At 44.4% G+C, this 25,149-nt stretch overlaps 1 protein-coding gene across 1 annotated transcript in view; it reads right to left on the reverse strand.

Annotated features, from left to right (window-relative positions):
- Positions 1 to 321: 321 nt before the first annotated feature.
- Positions 322 to 25,149, reverse strand: part of LOC138521326 (uncharacterized) — a 93,569-nt gene continuing 68,741 nt past the window's right edge. The window contains exons 4-5 of the mRNA XM_069634083.1: positions 8,309 to 8,447; positions 322 to 5,351 (exon numbers count right to left, since the gene is read on the reverse strand). Coding sequence (XP_069490184.1) covers positions 5,304 to 5,351; positions 8,309 to 8,447 — 187 coding nt within the window. The 3' untranslated portion in view covers positions 322 to 5,303. The remainder of the gene's footprint in view (positions 5,352 to 8,308; positions 8,448 to 25,149) is intronic.

The raw sequence follows: 25,149 nt of genomic DNA on the forward strand, positions 1-25,149 counted from the left end.
AAAGAAGGGCTCTGCAAAGGAGAATGCCCTCAGAGCGTCTGCACAGAATTACTGATGGTCACTAGAGCCGTTCTCAGGCCAAAGCTTTGATGCCCATATGCCACATTCTCAGTTTAACAGAACATGGTGTTTTTTTTTTAAGAAAGGTATTGCTCCTCTATGACCACCACTTTTCTATTTTTGCATGCACCTCCGAATCTGGCCCTCAGTGTCTCTAAAGAGGCGGCTAAGCAAATGACAACCTGTGTCAGTCACTCGTTTACCTTTCAGGAGTCTCACTGCTCTGCCAGGTTTAACAAACTAGACACATGGAGCACAGCCTACATAACAGTAACACTATTTTATTGTATGTTTAGTACAACATAAATAATAAAATGCAATACCATGAGTCTTATAATACATTTAACACAAGTACACCAGTCACCACTTTTCATAATATTTCACACTAACCTTATAAACGGAGGATTATAAAATGGCCATTTTAGTTCACACAGATCTTCCAAACACAGCATACCATAATACATACTATATTTCTCCCACGTTAAAAACAGAACACGCACCAAACGAATGTCACAGCGATTGCATGCACAATGTATGCTATGCCCATGCACTCTAAACACACACATATGTCATTCTTTATGGCGTACCCAGTATTTCACACACATCTTGAAAACAGAGTGCAACTTAATGCATATTACATTTCACACACAGTTTGCATACCACTGCATTCCACAGTGCACTTTACATTCTACGCGCAGCTAGCAAACTCAGTACACCCTAGCGTTCGTAACATTTTTCACACACCTTTCATAACACAGTGTTCCAAAATACACACAGTCAACTGTAGCTTAGCAACCAATGGTATAAATGACATTGAACACTACATTTCACCCACGTTGCATAGCTCAATACACAATATAGATTCCATGTTGTAAAAAGCGTGTTTAAAATGTTGTAACATATTGTAAATTGCATGTCCTACACAGATTCAATAACACTCTAACTTATGAGGTGCATACTATTAAGCTTGCAAGTGCATAATGTACAATGCATTTCCTGAAAAAGCTGCTTATTGCAGCATACCATAATGTGCATTACATTTAATCATTAGGGCAAACAGGCATTTAACAGGTATAAAAGCATTACCTCCTGTCCCACGCATTCTTTCTCGTATCAGTGCTAACTTTTGAACCTATTGTATATATGGCCAGTGGGGCACCAGTTTCTTTCCACATTGGTGCAACATGGACTGCGGCCATGATCAAAAGGCCATGGCCAATGGGATCTGGTTAGTTACTAGGCAGAGGTATATGGATCACAGCCATTACTAATTGGTGCAACATGGACATTTGCCAGGGCCGAAGATATGGCATAAAAAAACCTTGGAAATTAAGTGAAGAAGGTGATAAAATGCTCAGATTAATCGGAAACAAAATTCACAAAAGATCGTCAGGTGTGGCAATTGATGACAATCTTAACTCGGAGTCCCCAACATTGCTCAACCAACGAGCGCATACAGGAGAGATCACAAAACACTTGTTTGTGTGATGTGGCAGGCCACCTGGAAAGTAAGTACTGTGTTGGGCCAGAATAAGGCTAAGAACACTGAAGATTACTGGAAAGTAATCAGAGTATTACACTTAATCCTTTAGGCAGAGCTTGCTTCTACAGTTGCACTTGCTAATCACATCTCACCTCTAAAAGACTCACCGAGTAAACAGTAAAATTGCATTAACATAACATCTGAGACATTTTCAAACCTGTTTGATTTTCATTGCACATGGTGTCAGATGAAGGTCTGTCCTCCCCAACCTCCTCCTCACCTTGACTTTCTAATGAACTGTCCTTGGAACTGGTTGGAGTCTTCCGGCACCATTTCTGGTGGTCTGGTGGCTGTCTTTCCTTTACCTTCTTGTTCTTGTCGTGTAAGTAGGGTCTAGCTGCCCCAGAGGCCACCTTGACAGGCAGCGTAACCTACCAAAGGTGAACCCCGAGGAACTAAACCCCCAAATGTTCCAGGGAAAAAGTCTCTGGGCAATAAAAAAAACCCTGTATTGTCTGCAAGTAGGTAAAGGATTCTGGGAGTCTGTCACACTTTCAGCCACGAGTTGAGTTGAAAACAATCCACAAAGGCAGGGTATACAGCAGTAAGTAGAAGGGTCCGAGGTCCAGAAGGAGGATATAGAATTCTGGATATGGAAGTCGAACTAAGGCAAAATATCTCCGTAGAGATGAGTGACAAAAGATGGGAAGAAGTATAAGTGGAAGGCAGAAGAGAACAGAATAGGAGAGGAAGGTGGTAAGGAAAGACGTGGACCAGAAGCAAGATTAAGGAACTGCGGAAAAGCAGGTAGGAAGAGAATACCCCCAAATCAGAGAGAAACTGCCTGAATATGACCGATAATCTATGTAAATAAGGGTTAGCGACAAACTGAACGAGTCCAGAAGAAAGGCTCGAGGATAGAAGGTAAGCAGGAAGTCAGAACCTGACCTGTCCTGCAAAGGGAACAAGCGGAAAAGAGTAGAAAACGCCGGCAAGGAGCCGACTAAGGCAGGATGAGTAAAGGGAAACAAAGCAGAGCGGACAGTTGGGAAAACAGTGGTATAACCAAGGAAAGGAAGGAGATTGGAACGAAATCCAGAGCAGGTAAGCACTAAGGCAGCACACAGCGTTGAAGGCGTTCTGAAAGAGAACAGATACAATGCGCCGATGCGGGGGGGTGGCCATGATTTATAGTTTAGTCCGCCATGTTGGGTGAGGACTAGACCGGTGGCTAGAAACGCCAAGTCTTCCATACACTCCACAGAGGAATTCTGACACATGGCTCGTTTCATAGGTCAAACAAGATCAAGAGGCTGGGAGTGGAGTTTTTTCTATTGATGAGAGATTCTCGCTGCCAACAATTTTCCTATCCTAGATCCCGTACCCCAGGGGATACCCATTCTCAAGTGCCCTTAGCACAGCTAATTGTAGTGTTACACTCATTATAACCCTCGGACCCCCTGTTAACCACAACCATCTGTGCTAAATGTAGGCTTAAACTCTTCTGTCCGTAGGGTAACTTGCATCCCTGTAACCACTGCATCTCCTGAGGTCTCTAATGGACAGTCTCTTAGTGCAACAGCACCTGATTCTTAAGATGCAAAATCCTCTAAGTAGCTGACCCTGTTACTGTCCTGTTGTCTGGCCCCATGCAACGTATGACACCCAATAGGCAGTCATGATCCTTCTGCCAGTAGTCCTAATTGTTGTGCGAATTGTAGTTTCAATGTATTTTCCTTGTTATTTGCCTGGGTCAGCATGTCCTATCATGCAAAGTTCGACTTGAAGTTGAAGATGTCTTTCTCTTCAGATATCTCTTGCGATGCTTGTTGCGCTTTCTTTCAGTAAATATCCATTCATCTTATAAACCTGCAGTCAGTCTGCACTTACTTAAAGTTGTCACAGATAACATGGGGATCACCTTACAGTTATAAATCACTAGTTGGCATCTCAGGAGACTTAGGTCCCCGGTGCAGGATCCCGGCTCACTCACGGTTGTTGATTCTAATCCTAGCAACACTGGCCCTGCCTTCCTTCCCCTAGAGGCTGGTACTGTAGAATGAGGGCTGCATTTGTTCTGTGATTTTAAGAAAAATATTGAAATATGCATACTTAGCAAGTGTTATTATTAACGATACATATGATTCAATATACATTAAAAACTGGTCTGCCTCATAACCCGCGGTGGGCTGGTAAATTCCAATCTCGGACGAAGTTAAGATTCACGCATTAAGATTCAGGAAGTTCTAGAAGTCAATTCTCTCAGCTACTGTGAGATGTTTCTGCAACAGGCCTTGGAAATCCTTCCGATGCTTTGGTTCTGTATGTTCCCAAGCTCTTGGGAATAGAGCAGAGTTGCTTCCGGTGGGTGAAGTAAGACTGATCCGCCAAATGATATTCACTTGTTTTATGTTCGGGTAATCATTATATGCAATAGTTTTGATTATTACATAGATTGATCAGTTCACTGGACTGTTTGGTTCGAATTTGGATGTGGCTGTCATCACTTGTCTACATTCCCGACACGTGGATCTAACAACACAATAACATTAATGTTATTACTCACTTAATATGAGTGTGCCTAGAAGGTGCAGCAGGATAAACTCAAGTGCTGCTGTAGTTGTTTTTAGTTTTCTGTTCCGTTTGGATTACCCAGAGATCTTTGCACTAGGTGCATGAATCCAATGAGCCATTTTTCCTGCTGCCATTTGCTTCTTGATGCTTCAGCGATGACAGTAAGGGGCGCGACAATCAAGCGCGCCCATCCCTGCATTGGGTTATTTAAAGCACAGTGTGACAACTGAAGTCACGGATGAGGTTTAATGAAGATGAGATCCACTAGCCTAAGTGTGCCCCAGGTGTGTGGGAGCTGATTTGCTAGATTATGGATGTTGTGGGTCTGTATTGAATGCTGGGCAGAAGGAGGGGACTGTAAAGGAGGTATCATAAATGAGTACCATTAAATTGGGTAATAATAACACATGATAATATAGCTCCTAGAAGTGAGGGGAATTTGTCAGGAAGCGCTATACAAGAGCACAAATTATAATTCTAATTATTATTACAGATATCTCAAACTCTAAACTAAACACAACCCATACCTCTACAGCACAACAAACCGCAAACACTTCGCTACACCACAACAGCGAAACAAACCACACATAAGTCTCACATAAGTCTCACCCAACAGCACATGGCGGCTGCCAACTGAAAAACACAACTAGACTCAGCACTCATCACAGCTCCCTTGCTCTTTCTCCCACTCAGTCCTACTAACTTACCCCCCTGCACCCTTGCTTTACAGATTCGCCACAGTGCCAAAACGCCACACAGGTGGCAACAGTACCCGGTATACGAACCGTTAACATAACATATTCCATTATCATAGATTGGAAGGCGCTGCACAGCTCATATTCATTAACCAACATGCTTTTGCAAAGGCAGAGTCATATCCTGAAACTACATCAACATCTCCGTAATAATTCATCTGTTGGGATAGTCTCCCCTGCATTCTTTTGACCGAGTTCAAGCAGATCAGAGCTCTCAGTGCGCCACTCCCTGCTGAAGCAGGGCCAGGCACGCATCGCATGTCATTGCCATCGGATACACTACTTTTGCAGTAATTGCGCATTAGCAGAGGAAAGCCCCACATGGGCCATTACTGCGGTCTCGGCCACACAATCTGCAGAGGACAGAACCAGCACTTAGGAGTTCATCATCCAGGCGATCCTTGAGCGCAGTCACTTCCGGGTGCACGGCTTCAAAACAGAGTGCGGTCTGTCTTCCGGGAGACGGAGTCACGTGTTACCTGCAGGAGATAGAGAGCCGTGCATCATTTGAGGGCGTTTCAGATAACATTTCTCTTTGCCGCACGTATGGTCAGCGCCCTATTTCCACTCCTTGCCCCTGATTGCATGCATACCCGATTTCGCATCACATTTCCGGGTACAAAGAGCCAGCAAGCAAGTGGATAAAGTCATGAACCACTCGTGCAAAAAGGCAGAGCTTGGCAAATTAAGATATGCAAAGAGAGCATGCTGAACACACGGTCACCGTTTCACTAATAATGACAAGTCGTTATTATTCAAGGTAAATGCAAGCAGGGGTGTGACAGAAACTCGTGTAAACTCTACGGTGCAGCTGGGCCCCTCCACTTTCCCGCGCCCACCGATTGACCGAAGCATTCATATCTCCATGGAGGAGTGGGGAGTGTCAGGGGACCTAAACCACACTACACTCGGGTGCTCGCCCCTCACTGCGCTTTGTGTCACTGAGATGATCTGTGGCAAAACCAGCATGGTTTAAAAAGTGGTTCAAATACAGTCAACCTATTAACAAGCACAGTTATCTCTAAAATAAGGAATCCCAGCTCTAGCGTGTTGCTCCTGTTCACAAATAAGTCTACCTTTTGTGCAGCTTTAAGAGTAGTTTAGCTCTTTTTTATATGATATAATGTTAGTAGATTTTCACATAAACACTTATTAAGCGAATAAAGTTAAACTAGTACAATTTTTCTTTTTTTCTCTGTGTTCCATGGTTCAATGGATTTCACTATTTCTAACGCCTTGTTTTCTCCTTGCAACTACAATATACCATCCAATAGAGGGAGCTCCAGGACAGAACAAATAAACTACTTTATGACTTCCAATCGGCATGATGGGTGGTCGTTTTTCTTGGTTTTCAGAGGACAGATTTTCTAATGTAGGGGAACCTAGAAATGTTTATTAATTTGAAGTACGCGCCTGAAAAGCACTAACACATATATCGATATCTACCTTGAAATTAACCTCACAGATTCACAGAACTGGTGATCATGGGAGACCTACAAGTCTTATTTTGGTATTGGATGAAATTCACGGACAACCGAAAATGTATTTTTTCAAAATAAAATAGGAAAAGTGCTTTAAATTACCATATTTGGTGCCATTTAAAAAATAGATATATTGGGGACGACCCCCAAAGAAATGAATGTAGCTCAGTGGCGTAAAGAGCGGGCAGGGGGGCAAGCCGCCCCTCCTGTGGCTCTTTTAAGAGCCAGACCTGATATGTGTCAGTGGGACACCTCTCCCGTTCGGCACCTCAATGAGAGGGTGCTCAAAGGAAAAGGAGTCCCGCTGGCAGGACAATGTGTGCCAAGCAATTCGTGCTCAGGACGCTCATTGTCCTGACAGCAGGACACCTTACCCTTTCCTAAGGGGAGACGTGTCCTGCTGCCAGGACAATGTCCCAAGGAGCTCCTGGCAGCAGAGGGTCCTCACGTTGCTCTGTGTCAACAGAGCATTACAATGTGAGCCATTAGGCACTGATGGGAGGGAGGTGGGGGGACTATTACCAGGGATTTTGTCCCTTTAGAAATGTGAATGGGAGGGAGTGATCAGAAGTGAGAAGGGTGCATAATACTGCAGGCTTTATGAAATAATGACTATGGCTTTAAACCTCAAGGGGGGTTTGTTAAGCTCACATTAATCTGCATGATGCTATGGTGACTTTGCATGCAAGAATGCAGGAAAACACTAAAGCCATACTCGTATTGCTCAACATATTTCTATGACAATGCATGTAGTGTATAGTTTCCTATGAAAGGCTAGTTTATTATGGGATGTGGTTTGATCCCAAGGCATTGCTATAAAGTATTATTTAAGCACAAGAAATGCAAAGCAAAAAATGTATACATCTCTATATCAACTAAACCTGGGAAGATGTGCTCACTTGCTAAATTGTCCACATCCCGGTTTAGCCATTTAACCAAAGTGTGTGATCTTGGGCATCTCATTTAATCACCCCGTGTCTTATCTGCAACTTCTGTAAGTGATTATGATTCACTTCATAGCTTATGTTTATATATCATGATATTATTTAAAAAAGCCAAATGACTATAGAGTTGTTCCATATATATATAATAACGGTGCAATTTAGGTATTTTGCTCCACAAAATGATGTGCCACTTGGCTTACTTATGGCAATTTATTCTAAAGTCACTTGTATGGTGCTTCCAAGTATCAAAGACTTATGATGCCCCTTGCAATGCCCTTTTCTATGAAGTCCCAGCTGCTGTTGCAATCCATAAGCAAATTAGGAGGTTTGCATGTATTTTCCTGATAGATAAGTTTCCTGTATCTGTCAGGATCCTGCAGTTTTTCTTTTTTTACATCTTAAAATGCCATCTGCCACTAATGTACCAAAAAAGTAGATTGGGGCAGGGGTGGGCTTTTTGGGAGCACGAATGAGACTGTTTTCAATTGCGCACACTGCATTTGGGCGGAAACTAGCAGGACTTGTTTTGGTGGCTCGCTTTCCCCGCACTCTTGCAATGCTGGATACTTACCTGGTGTAGCCTCCTTGTCACTCTCAATTTTGTCAGTGAGGCACAAATAGTTAATTCACAATAAAATGATATTTGATATGGTTCAAAAGCCTTATAACACATCAAACATGGGCACTGAGGAATTATCTTCCTTATTGCCTTCAGCAAAGAGGCACTAAGAGTGCCCGATACACTGAGTGCACTGATTGTGTTACTGGTAATTGTGCCCAGTCTGTAATTACTGATGTTTAATTTTTCAGGACCTGCAGAGCAGGGTAATCAGTCATCCGAAGAAGGTGAGCTGCCCAGCATCTCATGCCCATCATATCTGAGCCTTTAAATATTTCAGAATATTCATCTCAATCCAACCAATTCAAGCATTCCTCCATCATGTATCATCAGTGTATCGAAGTGTTGTCTCACACCATCGTATATGTTACCACTTTCAATGTGCTCTGTACCTGATTTTTTTCAACATCAAAAAAGGTGGACAAGCGCGGCAAGGTGTCAAAGAGTGTGCGCTCCGTGGCGTCCGAGGCTTCCGACAATGTGGAGAAGGACAGGTTCATGTGAGGCATCAGGGAGGAGATCCACAGCTTGCTGCAAGAGAAAAGGGCAAGTGGGTGCTTAGGCAGATAAAGAGTCTGTCATCAGCAGTGTTGTCTGACTGCGCACCCACTCACAAAGGGCTTCTGATGGTCGCCAGTGCATTCACGTTTGGTTGTCACTGGCCATATTGTGCCTGCTTCAGGAACCCATATTCTGGCCAAGCAAAAATCACTCTGCATGCACATTCCCTCCAGTGCCCATGCCGCTAGCGGTGCCCACCCATTCAGAAGTTCCCTTGGTTCGTCTGGACTGGGCGACCGGTTATTTTAAATTAAAAAAACCTTGTTATAATTTATCAATTCCAAACCAAGCCCCCAAGAAGCAATGCAATTGACCTGCCTTTGATGGTATGCCTCCTTGCTCTTCCTGAAGTGTAAAGCTCTCCACTGAACCCCAGCTTCCTTTTCTTGTGCTAGTACATGCTACTGTGCAGCAGAGTCTGGGTGTAGAGGGGCACTTGCAAGCTATCTCCTGACTGGACGTTCATCTTTTTTAAATGGAACAGTGGATCCAATGAGGCACAACCACAAGACGTCAGACAACTGACGCGACTCCTTGTGTTGCTCTATGTTCTCCTGCCTCTTATATGAACCATCTGCTCGGGATTCCGGAGACCAAAATGGTAGATTTGACACCACAGCCTGATTTCACAGGAACTTTCTCGCTTAATCAATAATGGCAAGTTTTTCTGGCTGTACTGGGTAGTAATGGCCAATTGCCTAGGTTAACAGGTTCACAGGTCTCAGCGCACCATAGAATATTCTGCCTATAGTGGACATCCCAAAAGGTCTCAATCAGAGGGGTTGTTTAGCTGATAACGAGCAAAGACGGATCTTATGGGACTCCATATCCTGAGGGACTCCATGGGAATGGGAACTTACTGGCACTCCGCCACCCTTAATATCCTGGCAATACCGGGATATCAGGCGGCAGAGATGGTAAAGACTGTTTGCCGGTATCCCGCAGGTAATACCAGCAGGATACCAGCAAACTTAGAATGAGGGCCCTTGGCCCACTCACTTTGTGTTGGACCATCCCTGACACATTTTTCATTGTCGTTCCTTTTTGGTTTTTAGTAATTTCTCCTAAACTATAGGCCTTTTACCAGCCCTGTCCAGAGACTATCTTTGAACAAAATCTTGGTTGGACACGATCTTTAGTTGTCTTGCTTGAATCATAGGGGTCGGAATGGGGTTGGCCTAAGCTTAAATTAAGGTCTGACACCATTTTGGACTTCAGAACTGCCTGGGACACGTGCACGGTTTTCTTTCCTCTCCCCTAAACCGCATTTTCCTTTTCCTGCTTCAACCTGGGTCTCTCTGTTGTCTCAACGTGTTAATGCAAAGTCAGAAAATGGTCGTGTTGGCATGTAAAGCTCTGTGCTATAACTGTAAGTCCTTTGTTCCTTGCAATTTGCCACTTTGTAACCCTTGCAATGCTAACAGGAGCAGTACACCCAAACCTCCCTGTCCCCAGTGAGATCACGTGAGATGTGACCTAGGGGTGGTCAGAGCTGAAGGAAGGGTGTGCCCAAGGAGTCCGGCATGTGAGAAGAACCACATAGAAAAAAGCCAGCATCCTGGTTACAGTGATGTTAATGGAAAGAACCAACAAAGAACCTCCAATGATTAATGAGTATTGTATTGTATTTTGTTATTTATATAGCGCTCTTTCCCCACTTGTGTGGCCTCAATGCGCTTTTCCTTGTTGAATGCCCTTGGTGACCGTAGTCGATGTCGTTAGAGAGTTCTGGGGGGGTTAGTTTAGGAGATACGTGTGTGCATGTTGCCATTCTAGGACTTGGGTGTCTGGCAAGGCTCGACTAAGCAGCCGGAGAGAGGTCAGACACATGGGTGGGTGCTGTTGAGGGTTAGAGATAGAATGCTATTGTTTAGAGCAGGGGTATCCAACCTTTACGTTAGCTAGAGCTACTTGTAGTGGAGGCCAACAATGGAGAGCTACTACTGGGTGATATCGGGGTGGGGATATTTATAAACCTCTGAATTTTTACCAATATTTTTTTGGCTCGATTTTTTCCCCTCTATAAACAGATGGAATAACATATGCCCTCACAAATATATTAAGAACTTCAAAAACCTCTTTGTTGCATTATTATTTATTAGTAGCTGTCTCAAAAAGACAGATATTTGTTGGACTACCACACAAATAACCTATCATTTTAGTGCCCCTTCCTTTGCGTTTTATACAGCTTTCTACATGCTAGGCTCACTATTGTTTTCCAAATGTGCATTTCACACTTCCATAAAAAAACAAAAGTAATTTCCAAATTGAAAAATGCTGCTTGCATTCACGAGTTTTCTTTGAATTTTTTTTTTTGTCAAACACAACACATACTCCATTATTTGCCGGTAAGATAGCTCAGCAGGTTGAGTGCTCGCTGCTGCTATCTGAGCGTGATCTGTAGGTCGCACGTTTGAATCCTGGCAAGGCCAACTCAGCCTTTCATCCTTCTGAGGTCGATAAATGAGTACCAATTTCGGTTGGGTGATATTGCATGTAAATATGTGCTCTGTAAAGCGCTTTGCATTAAGGCGCTATATAAATAACACACCGTTATCATTATTTGTGTGCCCCTCGGTGTTTAAGTACAAGTTATATTTATAAAGATGTTATATGCTTGTCAAACTGGTTAATCATAAATAAATGCTTCTGTTATGCTGACAGCAGTTTTTAGGAAATTAAACTGTGGGTTCATGGGTGCCAACTTTTGATTTTCACTACAGGGGCCGAAATATCCCCAGCTCAGCCCTGAATATAAGCAAGCAACCAGCCCAACCCATACCCTGGCCAAACACATTTTATAGCACTTTTTTTATAAGGCATTGCAAAAAGTCATATGATTAACAACCTGCAATCTCTCCAACATCTGATTATCAACTGTGAAAGTCTGAAATCCCTTTGTTTTAAATATATTAAATCTTATTACAATACTGTTGATATGATATGAACATTTTAGCTGGTATATGGGAGACTTTTCTTATAGGTGATGATATCAATTTGATATATTTTATAGTGGTGTCCGGTCAAATGGTCAAAAATAAAATATCGAATGACCATTTGATTGAAAGTGAAATGGTCGGAAAAAAATGGTCGATTTTTTTTATTTATTTATTTACATATATTTTTAGTTTTGTTTGGTAAAAAAAAAATTAATATATAAAATGGGGGGTTGGGGCGGAACCCCCCATAAAAAAAAAAATAAAAATAAAAATAAATCGACCATTTTTTCGACCATTTGACTCTCGATCAAATGGTATTCGATCATTTGGTTTTCGACCAAATGACCTGCAACCTTTTATAGTCTCATTTTATTTAAAAATTGTGGATATTTTTAAATGTCTTGTATAGTGTGAATACAAATATTCTTTAGTTACTTGATTTATATTTTAAACATGTAATGTAAATAGATGTAATGTGCAACATGTTATACAAAGCAAATATTGGCTAAAAGTATATCAATAAAAAATCTTGAAATCTTTTAGGGCTTTCGGGAAGGAACCTGAGGTGAGTGAGTGGTTAAGGATTACGCAAGCGACAATACCTGCAATGGTGAAAGTTAGTATTTTCTTGAGCAAGGTTGGTGGGCACGGGTCTTCCGGAGTGCCTGACGGGCAGCTGGTCGCTGCCAGTGACAGGAATTCCTGGTTATGATGAGAGAGAAAGAGTCAAATGAAGATTGTGATTTGGGTCGGTGTGTGTGGGGTGCTGCAGGCATCTGGGCGGTGGTGGTAGGGTTTTTAGTTTGGCGACAATGGTGTTGTGTCTTTCATTGGCGGCCTTGTAGAAGTGGAGCAAGAGAGTGTCGCATAAGGCTTGGGAGCTTGGGATGATCAGGTGAGAACATGAGGGTGATTTGAATTCTGCTATGATTTTATGTAGTTCCTTACTTGGGTTGCGGGCATTTTGGTTTTGGTTCCCATAGAATGATTTCTTGCTTTTTCTGATTTCCGATATCTGTAGGTTCTGGTTGTCCTTGCTAGGGCGATTTTGTTTTGGGCTGAAGGGTCAGCTCTCCAGGCTCGTTCCAAGCGATGCTTGAGAGTAGTTTTGAGGGGTTTGAGATTGGGGGAGAACCACTTCGGCGATGCTCCACATCTCTGCGAGGAACATTTTGACGGGGTGAGGGGTTTGAGGGCATTGGTAAGCCAGAGGTCAAAGGAGTGAATTGCCAGTGGTCCTTCCGCTAGGGAGAGTGAATTGAGGGAGTTGCGGAGTGAGAGTTCAAGATCTGGGGAATTACCACTTTGTTCCATAATGGAAAAGTGGAGGGGTCAGTTTGTGTAGGTTGTGTTGGGTGTTGGCCGCTGACCCCAATGTTGAGCGGTATGGTGAAACAGAGTACTGAGGGATCAGACCATGACAGTGGGCGCAGGGGTTGGGACAATATGTTTGTGGTGCTGAATATTGCATCAATGGTGTGGCCTCTCATGTGGGTGGGAGTGGATGTGTGATGTTTCAGATTGAGTGTTTCTAGACTGTCTGTAAGTGACCTGGTCATGGGGTTTGATGGTGAGTCGAACCATGTGTTGAAGTCTCGTAGGATGGTGAGAGTTGGGTGTTGGATGAGGTTGGCGGCCAGAGCTTCACCAAATGTATCTGCAAGTTTTTATTATAGCCGGGGGCAGGGGGTGTCTATAAATGAGTAGGAAGCTGTGTGAGGTGGATGGAGCAAGTTGGAGTTTTACCAGGAGGGATTCGTAATCAGTGGTGAGGGTGGAGGTGTCCTTGGTTAATAGCTTGAATTGGTCTTTGTATAATATTGCAAGTCCGCCTCCCCTACGAGATCTGTTCCGAACGGTGAGAATGTAGCCAGGTGGGAAGCTCTTGTGCGCGAGAGGTTCGCAGTCATCCGAGAACCAGGTCTCATTAATGAAGAGGATGTCTGGGTTTTCGTCTGTGATGAGGTCAAAGATGTGGAGTTTGTTTTTGGAAACAGACCTGTCGTTGATGAGGGTGCAGGATATTTGGAGGGATGCCTTAATGGGTGGAGGGTGGGTGGCGTTTGGGGGAAGAGCGAGGTCTGGTGTGGTGAGATGCAGTGAGGGGGGAAGGAAAAGGGTGAGGTGGAGTGTGGGGATGGGGGAGTAGTTGGAGTGAGTGGACTAGGGAGGTAGTGGAAGAGAACTAGGACTGGGTTGGGTGTGGGCGGTGAGGTTTTGCTCCTATATTGCGGTGGTAGGGGTTGCAAACTGTGTCGGAGGGTGGGAGATGCTAAGGGGGGGCAATAGGTGACTGCGGTATCGCTCTTTCCTTGCATTATGTGTGGTCATGGGAGTGTGGGAGAGAGTGGGTGGTTCTCTGGTGAGTGGAGTGTTGGCTAGAGCTTCTCTTGCTGCGCTAAGTGAGGGGAAGTGTGAGGTGGTAGTGGTCTAGATGGTTGGGGGGAATGTGAGTGTGCTGTGTCAGGGATTGTGTGTTCCGTGGGTGGGAGCTATCTGGTCTGTTTCTCCAACTTGCTGCTCTTAATTGTGCAGATCGAGATCTACGGGTAGGTGAGAGAGTGAGAGTTTGAGACGGGAGGGTATGGGTGGGGTGGGGGAGAGAGGGGAGATGGATGCCAGATGGATGTGTGCTGTGGAAATGGGGTGGGCTGTGTGGCAATGGGGGTAGAGAGCAGCTGTGGGGGTTGTCAGTGGGGTGGGAGGTGCGCCCTGGAACTGGACGGGTATGGCCAGTGAGTGGCATGATGCCTCGATGACTGTGTTAAGGATTGAGGACAAAGTTTCGCGATGCTGGTCGAGTGCCAGGTAGAACAGGACTTCCTTTGTGTGTGAAACAAGACACAGCTAGAATTGAGAGTCCTGCAAAGAGGGAAAGGGCTTACCCCTGACAATGCAATGTATGCACAAGACTAAACACTGCTACCTAACTGTGCAATATGTGAACAGGACTGGACACAGCTAGAATGCAATTTGTGTACAAGGCTAAACACTGCCACCTAACTGTGCAGTATGTGAACAGGACTAAACACAGCTACCTAACAATGCAGTGTGTGTTCAAAACGAAACAGCTAGCTTTGAGAGTCTTGTATAGTGGGAGAGAGGCCTACTCCTAATAATATAGTTTGTGAGCAAGACTAAACACAGCTGCCTAACAAGGCAGTTTCTGTACGAGCTTTAGACACAGATTTGAGAGTCCTGTATAGTGCGAGAGGCCTAACCCTAACAATGCAATTTGTGAGCAAGACTAAACATAGTTACCTAACAATGCAGTGTGTGTACAAGAGTAGCAACAGCTAGAATTTGAGAGTCCTGTATAGTGGGAGAGAGGCCTACCCGTAACAATGCAATTTGGGAGCAAGACTAAACACAGTTATGTAACAATGCATAGTGTGTACAAGAGTAGCCACAGCTAGAATTTGAGAGTCCTGTATAGTGGGAGAGAGGCCTACACCTAACAATGCAGTTTATATACAGGGCTAAACGCAGCTACCTAACAATGCCATTTTTGAACAGGACTAAAACACAGCTACCTAACAATGCAATTTGTGTACGCGATTTAAACACAGCTAGATTTGAGAGTTCTGTATAGTGGGAGAGAGGCCTACCCCTAACAATGCAATTTGTGAGCAAGACTAAACACAGTTACCTAACAATGCAGTGTGTGTACAAGAGTAGCCACAGCTAGGATTTGAGAGTCCTGTATAGTCGGAGAGAGGCCTACTCCTAACAATGCAGTTTGTGTACAAGGCTAAACGCAGCTACCTAACAATGCAATTTGTGTACGAGATTTAAACACAGCTATATTTGAGAATCCTGTATAGTGGAAGAGAGAGGCCTACCGATAACAATGCAATTTGTGAACAAGATTAGACGCAGCTACCTAACAATGCAATTTGTGAGCAAGACTAAACACCTCTATCTAACAATGCAATTTGTGAACAAGACTAGGCACAGCTACCTACAATGCAATTTGTGAGCAAGACTAAACACAACTATCTAACAATTCAATTTGTGAACAAGGCTAAACGCAGCTACCTAACAATGCAATTTGTGAACAGGACTAAACACAGCTACCTAACAATGCAATTGGTATACAAGATTTAAACACAGCTGGATCTGAGAGTCCTGTATAGTGGGAGAGAAGCCTACCCCTAACAATGCAGTTTGTCTACAAGGCTAAACGCAGCTACCTAACAATGCAATTTGTGTATGAGATTTAAACACAGCCAGATTTGAGAGTCCTGTATAGTGAGAGAGAGGCCTACACCTAACAATGCAATTTGTGAACAAGACTAGACGCAGTTACCAAACAATGTAACAACATTATGAGGAATGATTATGAATGAGGGACAGACTGATAGACTACAGTCCTCAAGCGAGCTGGAAATGCACTTTTTAGATCTCTTTGAAGCTCTTTTACTCAACTATTGAGTCAACACTAAGTAAGTCATGGGCCTATTTGTGCAACAATTAAATCTGTTTGAACCTTACCTCTCGAGTCCTGAATTGTCTGTTGACCCCTGCGCCGTGACAAAGTTAAAAACCATATTCCTTCTCTCGTTGCTTGCCACAATCATTATTTTAAGTGGGATAATATGTCAAGACTGGAGGCCAGCATTATGCTTCAACTTCTTTATTACTACTCTTTAGCAGTTTCAACAAAATAACTGAAAATAACTGAAAATGACTTCAACTACAAATTTTCTGGTTTTTTTTTTCAAACATTTCCCTTTGCTCTCTGTGCTTCTGTAGTCCTTGGCAATTCCTGCCCTGTCTACATGTCTCTTCCTGTCCTTCACTCCTCTTCGTTTCCTGCTCTTCAGCAAGATAAGTGAACTTTTTACAGCAGAGCGCTTTAATATGACAGTTATGCATAATTTATGTATTAGTATAAGGACACAGCGCTAAGATAATAGAGATAAGCTCAGGTGTAGTTTACAGCTTTGATTACAGAAGAACGCAGTGTGTTCATTTGCATTACCTCACGAGGAGCAGCGTTCACCAATTCGGCGGACAGCCAGCAAAGTGAGGTCAGCGGGTATAGAGAGTATCCCATGATATCAGTGCGAGAGGCACAAGCACGCAACAGAGGAGAAACGGGGCCCGTGTCACATTACTGACACAGCCGGGGGCCCGTTTCTACATCTGCAAGACCTACAGGAGGGCATCAGCACCCACACAGAAGGAAATAACGAGCGAGCTCGGGCACGGCGGTGCAGAGAACTGCAATTAATACAGTGAACATCTCATGCGAACAGCAATAAAAGCCCAGCACAAAACCAGTAAGAAGTGGAAAACAGCATGCATGAAAGAATGTGAGGATTCACTCACAAATAAATCATAAACCACTTGTTGGTGAAGCACACTATAAAAGGACAAGATCCTTGAAGAAACAGCACATGAAAAGAGAATAACGGGCAACCAAGAGGAAACACTCTCAAAGCAACGTTAGAGACACAATACTGAGAAGAAGGTGTTAGCCACACAAACAAAAATAATGAAAAAACTTCGAGAGCAACGCAGCAGTGGACGAGCAAATCAGCCTGCAAGTTCAGGTATCGGCACAGAGCACCCAGACACCGTGAGAATGTCAGACTATGAATGGAGCGAGGAAGAGCAGGCGCAAGACCTAGCTTACAGATTCAGGGAGGGGCTAGGAAGCTTGTTAGTGGATGCAGTGGTGCAAGGGGTCAAGCCCTTGCAAGATAGGCTGGCTCCACTAGAGTCAATCCCAACAAGATGCATAAAAGCACTGAGTTAAAGCAGAGCACGTCCACCAAGATCTCAGAAATAGGCCTTAAGGGGAGTACCGAGACCTGTAAGAGGAAAGCCTCTGCTGACTCCGGGGTCGCAATCATGGGTGAGCAAAGATGCCCCAGAGGCAGCTGACACTTTCAGAAAGTTATGGAACATTTGGTTGCAGAGACGAGTGGTGTCAAGCCTCATGAAGGGGAACATTATATGGGAAATGCAGACATAGACTTAGAAGAGGAGTCACCAGAAGCCACATTGTCTTCACAGGATGAAGAAGGTAAGCCGGAGGAAGATTGAGCAAGGCCCTCCAGAGGCAAAAGAACCTGGAAAGAGAAACAACTGGAGTTTGACGGTGAAGAAATATCGGACATGTTCGAACTAGATAACATCAGGAACCTCAGATCGTAAGACCGGCAGCCATCCACCTGAGTGTCTAAATACATGACACAGAGGCTTAGGAAGGCGCTAGACAAGGACACGAGGCAGCACATGAGGGCAGAGTGTCCCCGTCCAGACCTGCCGGGCAAAGTAGCAGAGGCACCTGAGTTAGACGCCAAGATGTTAGCATTTGTCACCAAAACAGATAAAGACCCATGCAAGGGTATGGACAGGTCTTGGAGAAGCTGCCAAGAGAAGGTGCTGGACCTTGCAGGCCCATTGGCAAAGATCATGGACCTAGTGGAGTGAGCCTAAGACACCAGAGAGGAAGTAGACACAGACACTCTAGCGAATTTGGCACAAAGAGCAGTATGCCGGCTCAGGAACGCGAACTGCACAATATCTTCAGAGAGGAGGAGAGGACTCCTGCTGAAGATAGATGCAAAACTGAGCGACCTAGCCATTTACGAGGCGAGTGAAGCAGTGCAGGCCCTCCTTTTCTGGGAGACCTTTGGCAAGGAGATGGGGAGGTTCATGGGGAACTACACCTCTGTTGGAAAAGCACAAGCCTCAATCAGGAAAATGTTCCCGAACAGAGTTTTTGCAGGTACTGGCCGCTAAAGAGGTCGAACAGCTGCTCGCTTTCAGGGAGCGAAGAGACCTTAGAGCAACAGGGCCCACTACTTCTTCCCCACCAGACGATGGTTCTGTTAGGTAAGAATTGATGGAGTCACACTGTGTGAGTCTACACAACACTTATCTGCTTGGTATTAGGTAAGCCACCTTTTGGTAAAGGCCTGTACTACACAAGTTGATAGTGTGACTGAGCAGCCAGGCCAATCTCAAGAGGGGTAAATGTGAGCTGTACAAATGAAATCTGTAAATACAAGTAGCCAAGTAACACTTACACTCAAGGTTTCCGTTATAAATAGTTATTTATTTAATGAATATCAATGTTTCAATAAGCATTCTTTAAAAAGGCAATTCTTGTAACAATGTAAATATACTTTCAAATTACTTTTCAGAATCCAAACAAGTTAGTGGATAATCCTTGGAAATGCTTCTTACACAATTCCTACACCCTGGGGTGACTTCAATCACAAGGACAGCAATGGCATTTATATATCTCACTAGTATACTTTGCAGATTTTGAGGTTGCAGAAAGGAAAGGTTAGGGAAGGAAAAAGGTTAGACAGTTTCTCAGTATATGTGAGGACAACTAAATCTTCCAATGAAATCTAGATAAGCCTTTCCCAGCAGTAAAAGTCTACAACAAGCTACCACCTACGAGGGCCACACAGTATCAAAGTCTATGGACTAGAAGAGCCTTCAGGGAGCCAGGACAGCCAAAGTCAATTGGAACAAGGTCTATGGATCTAATGCACTTCTTAAATCAAAGTCTTGCACAAAGTTAGAGAGTTTGTAGAAAAATCTCTTGTAGGGTCACAAGCTGTTAAGACTTTGAGGAGAGAGTTGAAATCAACTCTAAAAGGTAAGCCAGTGCAATTTCCCACTGAGAAGAGTGCAGCCAAAAGACAATGAGGTAAGTACCCCAAGCCTAAACAGTACCTCTTGTTTGAAGAAGAGTGGTCCAGCTGGAGTTCGGCTTACTACAGAAGTGCAGACTCTGTTTCTTGAGCCTCATTCGCGGGGACAAGAGGGAGGACATCTGTAGGGCTCCTGCGGCGGGACTTGGGCGGTCGTCGGCAGATACGGGCACTTTTCGGTTCAGCAGCACTTTGCGGTTTCAGCGCTTAGCAAAGAGCAAAGTTGCGGATCTTGGATACTGGTTGGACTCTCTTTGCTCCCTCAGTCCTGTACTCTGGTGAGGGGACTCTGGATCTGGAGGTCCTGCTTTTGGATGGTCCTTAGGAGTCTCCTGGAGCTTCTAGCCAGATTTGTTCTGCGGCAGACATTGCACTTGATTAAGGACACTCGACCCCTGGCATTGGGTTCTTACAGCAACGAAGAAGCACAGCCAGTCGGGGATGGTGGTCCAGTGGAGTTCGTCTCGGGGTTAGTTGGTCCTACTAACCCAAGGGAAAAGGTTGTTCTTTCCGGAGCTTCTCTGTCAAGGTGAAAAAGGAGATCAGCACAGCAGTAGGGCTTCACCGGGCTATTCAAAGGTCCAGGAGGATGCAGCAAGCTTCGTTAACGGTTTCTTTGTCGGGTGTTTCTCCCAGTGGTCGACTCTGCATGTAGTCCCAAAACCCTCGCCTGTTAAGCAGGTTTCTTCCATTCATGCACAGCCTAGGCTGTCAATCACACAGCAGGGTGGCTGTCCTAAAAGGACAGCGCAGTCAATCAGGACTAATTGCATTCAGGCATTCCTAGAGACAAAGAACAGGGGAGTTTGGGACCCTCCCTCACATTGTGTCCTTCCAGACACACTGGAGATAGAGGCGGGCTTCAGGGTTGAAGCCCACTAAAGGCAAAACAAACAAAGGGCTCAAATTGGCCAGCTCGATTTTTGATTGTATTTAGGACACCAGATCCTGATAAAATCTAGGTGCATGCCAAAAATCTCAAAAATCAAAGTGGACAATTTTGAGATATTTGGACCAAAACATATTTTTCCTATGACAAACATTCATGAAGATGTTCAAAACATAATGAAAACAAAAGGGCCTCATTAGGATTATGGCGGTAAGGCAACAACGGCGCCGGTATCCCTACGGCACTGTTGCTACCGTACCGCCATACTAGGACTTCTGCTTGCGGGTGCCCTTGCAGCCACCTGGTCTGACCAGGTAGCTATACCGGCACCCGCGAGCAGAACATGACGTTATAAACGGTACCACTGCTACCATCCTCCCCATTCCTATTGAGCCCTATGGGGGCTCAAATGGGAATGGGGAAGTAACGGCTTCGACACCTGCACAAGGGGAATTACCGGATCCGCCAAGGTCAGAATGGCCCAGTGATTCCCCTTTTGCGGGTGCCGGAGCCGGATGCGAGTAAAACCGGCAAGGCTACCTCCAACCCTTTAATGAGGCCCATTTTTTTATTTTTTTTAAATAGGAAGAGGTTCATGGAACACTCTGAAATTGTACATGTAGGGGCAGATGCCTCAAAAATCTATTATTTATTTATAATCAAAGAAAATAACCTCAAAGTAAGATTACAAAACACTTTACAGTAAAAACAGTAAAAAGCAATTCAATAATAGGAATGAAAAACTACATCAAGTAAAGGGGCATATGTAGGGGTTAAAAGCATTTATCAACCAACCTGCATTATAATTATACATCAGGTACCTAACTTAAACAATCCTTCCATATCAGGTAACTAGTTCCAGAGCCTGAAGCGTTCAAGATATGAGTAAGGGCCTGAAAGGTGGCATAGGAAGTCTCAAAATTCACCTGCACAAGTTTTGGCTTCAGCCAACGGATAGGTAACATGCAGTTTAAAAGCACACTTTTGGGTTAAAGGTTTGAAGTCAAAGTTAGGGGTGTACACCCAATTCCACCACACTAGAGGTTATGCAGTGGGGAATCCTAGGCTAGACCTCTACCATTCACAGCAAGGAAAGGGTAGTTTTAGGGAGTGGACTTTCTGCCCATGCACTTCCTAAAGGGTGAAGGGGACTCTGATTTGTATGAAGCCACCACTGGGCTACTCACTTTTGTCATTGATCCCAGTGGTGGGGGTCCTGAGCTCACGGATGCAATGGATGGAGTAGGTGTTGGCTTGGGTCCAGCTAGGCAGTGCTTTCAGTCTCCGGTTATAAAGCATTAATATCAGCAGATTTGGAGCAAGATGGTCCGGACACCACAGGACAGCAGCCACAATGATTCCCATGGGGAAAATGGACCCCAGGACACAGAAGACAAAGTACAGTGGTGACGAAACCCTGACCTGGGATCAGTGGGCTCTGCTCAAGGTGGCAGCAAAGAACAAGTTCCAGGCAGTGCCCTCTTTAGGCAGGAGAGCAGCTGATCAAGACAACAATACAAGGATTTCCTGAGCTACAAGCCGAGAACCTGCAGAGTCCCAAGCCCCAGCTCAAGACATGGTTACAGCAGAGATTCCCAGTCAAAGGATGGTTAGCCCACAGGATGGTCGTGAGGCACTTCTGAAGTCCACCACTGGCAGGAGGCTGATGTAGGGTGCAGTACTGATGTCACCAGTCCAAGGGTGGAAAGTACTTTTGTGGCTCGTGCCTGACTGCGGGAGAGGCAGCAAAGTTTTACTAATGGGTGGCTTGGGCAATGCTGGTTCACTTCAGCAGCAATTCACCAGGTCTTCATTGCAGCAGTCTTCAAGTGTGTGGATTCCTGGCTTCAGTGGTCCCAAGCTCCCCTTCTTATTCAAAATCCAGAATGGGAGGATGACCCAGCCTGCCGAAGGAAAACATCTGCACCATTCAAACACGTAAGGGCTGTCCAATCATAGACAGCCACTTAACTCAGATATGCCCAGCAGTAAACATCCCCTGGAAGAAGTGTTGATTGAGGCCAGACAGTCCCAAGCCAAGTTTCAAACAGTTCAGTCACACGATGCACTTGCCTTGGAGTCCTGAGCAGAATCACAGAAACGTGCATGTCATTATATTGGACGTTTCTGACTTGAGAGGGCTGGGTGATGGCCAAAAAACCAGAAGGGTAAAGGACAGGTCTTAAACCACATGGGAAGGCCATTTTGAGTATATGGTACTAAAATCAGCGTCATGCTGTAAAACAAATGGCGCATGGTAGTAGACCGGAAACAGGTGGAACATGGTTCCCTGCTGCCAGCCAATCCTAGGCACATTCCAAAGGCATAGAAAATGTTGCCAGACAAAGGGCAAAAAAAATAAATAGAAAGTACCCCTATAACACTCCACTTAAGGTGGGGTGGCTACAAAACAAAAACACAGGAAAACATCAATAGGAGAAACAATCTATCTGCTCTGTCCAGTGTCCCCACAATAAATGAGTTGAGCACATGAGTGAAATCAAAATGGCCTTACCTTTGTGAAAAGTAGGTCAGGGTTCCAGGACATAGACAAATATTCTGAGGGTCCTATTGAAATCAATGGTAGGAAAACTGAAAAAAGAAAAATGTCCTTAACATTATGAAACCCTTGTCGGAGTGGTAGCACCTACTCATCGGAGAAACTCACACTATGTGTAGAGCTGTCCACTTACCCAAGTCCCCACCCACTCCTGGGCTTTTACACCCAAGTGTTCCTTACATCTTCATTCTCGGGTTAACCATGTTCTGGGCAGTGATGCCAGAAAATCTAATAGTTAATTACTGGGACAGCTGATAAATGAACTACTCTGTGTCCTTGCATTTCCTTCATTTCGTGTAATGCTGTACTTTCCAAGTACCTTTCCCAATATTTAAGAGAGAAAGGATAGTCTGACATTCAAAGAGACTTCTACTTGCCATCATGAGTGCATAGGACTCCACTGCTGTTATTATTTCTTTACTGTTGCTCTTATTGTTCTTTTATATGTCTGCAATTAGCTGTGCAATGCCAAGCTCTGTGGTATTTTCACGCTTAAAATATTCAATATATGAAATCAGCCCTACAGATAACGGGTGTATCGGCTACTTTTACTCCCTAAAAATAGTCAAATACTCCCAGAAAATAAAATAGGGAGTAAGAATACTCCCAACATAAAATGGGAAACTGTCACGTAGAACCTTGTGCCCCTCAGTAGACCAACATAAGTCAATACATATGTTTGAAGTAGTAGTACACATCCTTCCACAGGCAGAAACTGCTATTATTACTGCCTGATCGGAAGAAGTAAACCTGTTTCTTTTAATGTGCATGAATAATTAGGTGCATGCCAGTTAAATCATTTTTATTTGCTTATAAAATACTCACCCCTGGGAAATGGACTTACATGTTTACTCCCTAAAATAAAATTCTACTCCCAACTTTAAAAAAATAGGGAGTAAAATCCTCTACATTCCAAATCTTATCTGGACCACTGTATGAAATTAGTTCAAGTGCATGCTGCTTCTTATCTCCTTGTGAACACGCCCCCAGTACACCTTGTCCCCTTGTGTAAATGAGCCTCTGTATGCAACTCCCACTCGTGAACGGAAGCTGTGCGTCTTCTATCAGTGTCCTGCCACCTAGTGCTCCTATACACGCACCGCACTGCAGGTACATGTTCCTCTGTCCCAGTGCTATGTCTTCCACACCTCTTACCCAAGTGCGCCCTTCTCCTCCGTGGTGCTCCTCGCACATGCTCATTCCCCTCATTGCTCCCATCCCCAGTGTTCCAGTCCTTCGGTGTTCGTTACACCCACACCTCATTTGGCATAATGCGTCTTCCTCCCGTGCACATTGCACCCCACCCCAGGCTCCTGCAGCACCAACCCTTCCCTCTGGGTTTACACAAAGTCCCCTATCCTCTGGGCAAATTGGAAAAACCAGGACATTAAACAAAAATACTGTTTTGGTTTCACAGGTAATTCATTGTTCATTATGTTTTATCCCCCCCTTGTGCACCTCAACCTCTCTTCTGTACCTTACCCCCTGCTCCCTGCTTGTGCAACTTGCTCCAGGGATCCTCGCTCCAGCGCTCCTCCCCCCACTGTGCTTTTCCCCCAGTGCTCACTTCCCCACAGTGATCCTTGCCCTAAGGGATGGCCCTGGTTTTGGGCTCTTTTCATTCCATGATCTTTACATCACCTTTTAACTTTCAGGGTCTTTACACCAACACCAATGCTCTGATGACTTGTTATCACTTTTGAGACTATGAGCAGCCATTAGGGACGTGAATCATCAATGGCCGCTCACACAGAAGATTGAATAGCTTATTATCAGCCCAGATGATGAATCTACTGTTGAGTGTCACATCATTTCCTGCTTCCTCGCTTCCTCTGCTATTTCTCTTGTCATTATTCGCCCTCTGGGCATTCTCCTTCTTGTGAGCTTTGCCCTCTCTACAGTATCACCGGTGTGCAACGCCCTTTTTGCATCCTAGCCCCCTTGTGCAAATGGCCCTCATTGTGCATCTCCCACTTGTGAACTTACCGCCAATGTTCCCACCCCCATGTTGCCATCTCACTATCTATAATTCCCTTAAGAAATCTCACCATGTGGCAATTCTCTTAAGAAATCTCACCATGTGGCAATTCTCCTAAGAAATCTCACCATGTGGCAAGGGATCTCACCATGTGGCAATTCTCTTAAGGAATCTCACCATGTGGCAGTTCTCTTAAGAAATCTCACCATGTGGCAATTCTCTTAAGGAATCTCACCATGTGGCAGTTCTCTTAAGAAATCTCACCATGTGGCAATTCTCTTAAGAAATCTCACCATGTGGCAAGGGATCTCACCATGTGGCAATTCTCTTAAGAAATCTCACCATGTGGCAATTCTCTTAAGGAATCTCACCATGTGGCAGTTCTCTTAAGAAATCTCACCATGTGGCAATTCTCTTAAGAAATCTGGACTTTTGCTTAATTTATACATTTGTTGGGGTGTTTATGTTTGACTTTTCCCACACGTAAAATGTAAACAAAACATACACGGTTTTTTTCTAGATCCTCAGATGAAATATAAACAAACCACAGAACTTTATTTTAATTTCTTTTTAAATTATGTCTTTTTCGTTGTGTAAGTCGGGTTCAAAGTTTGGCTACCTACA

This window comes from Ambystoma mexicanum, chromosome 13 (genome assembly GCF_040938575.1).
Source record: "Ambystoma mexicanum isolate Mex_15411 chromosome 13, UKY_AmexF1_1, whole genome shotgun sequence".
NCBI classification, from domain to species: Eukaryota; Metazoa; Chordata; class Amphibia; order Caudata; family Ambystomatidae; genus Ambystoma; species Ambystoma mexicanum.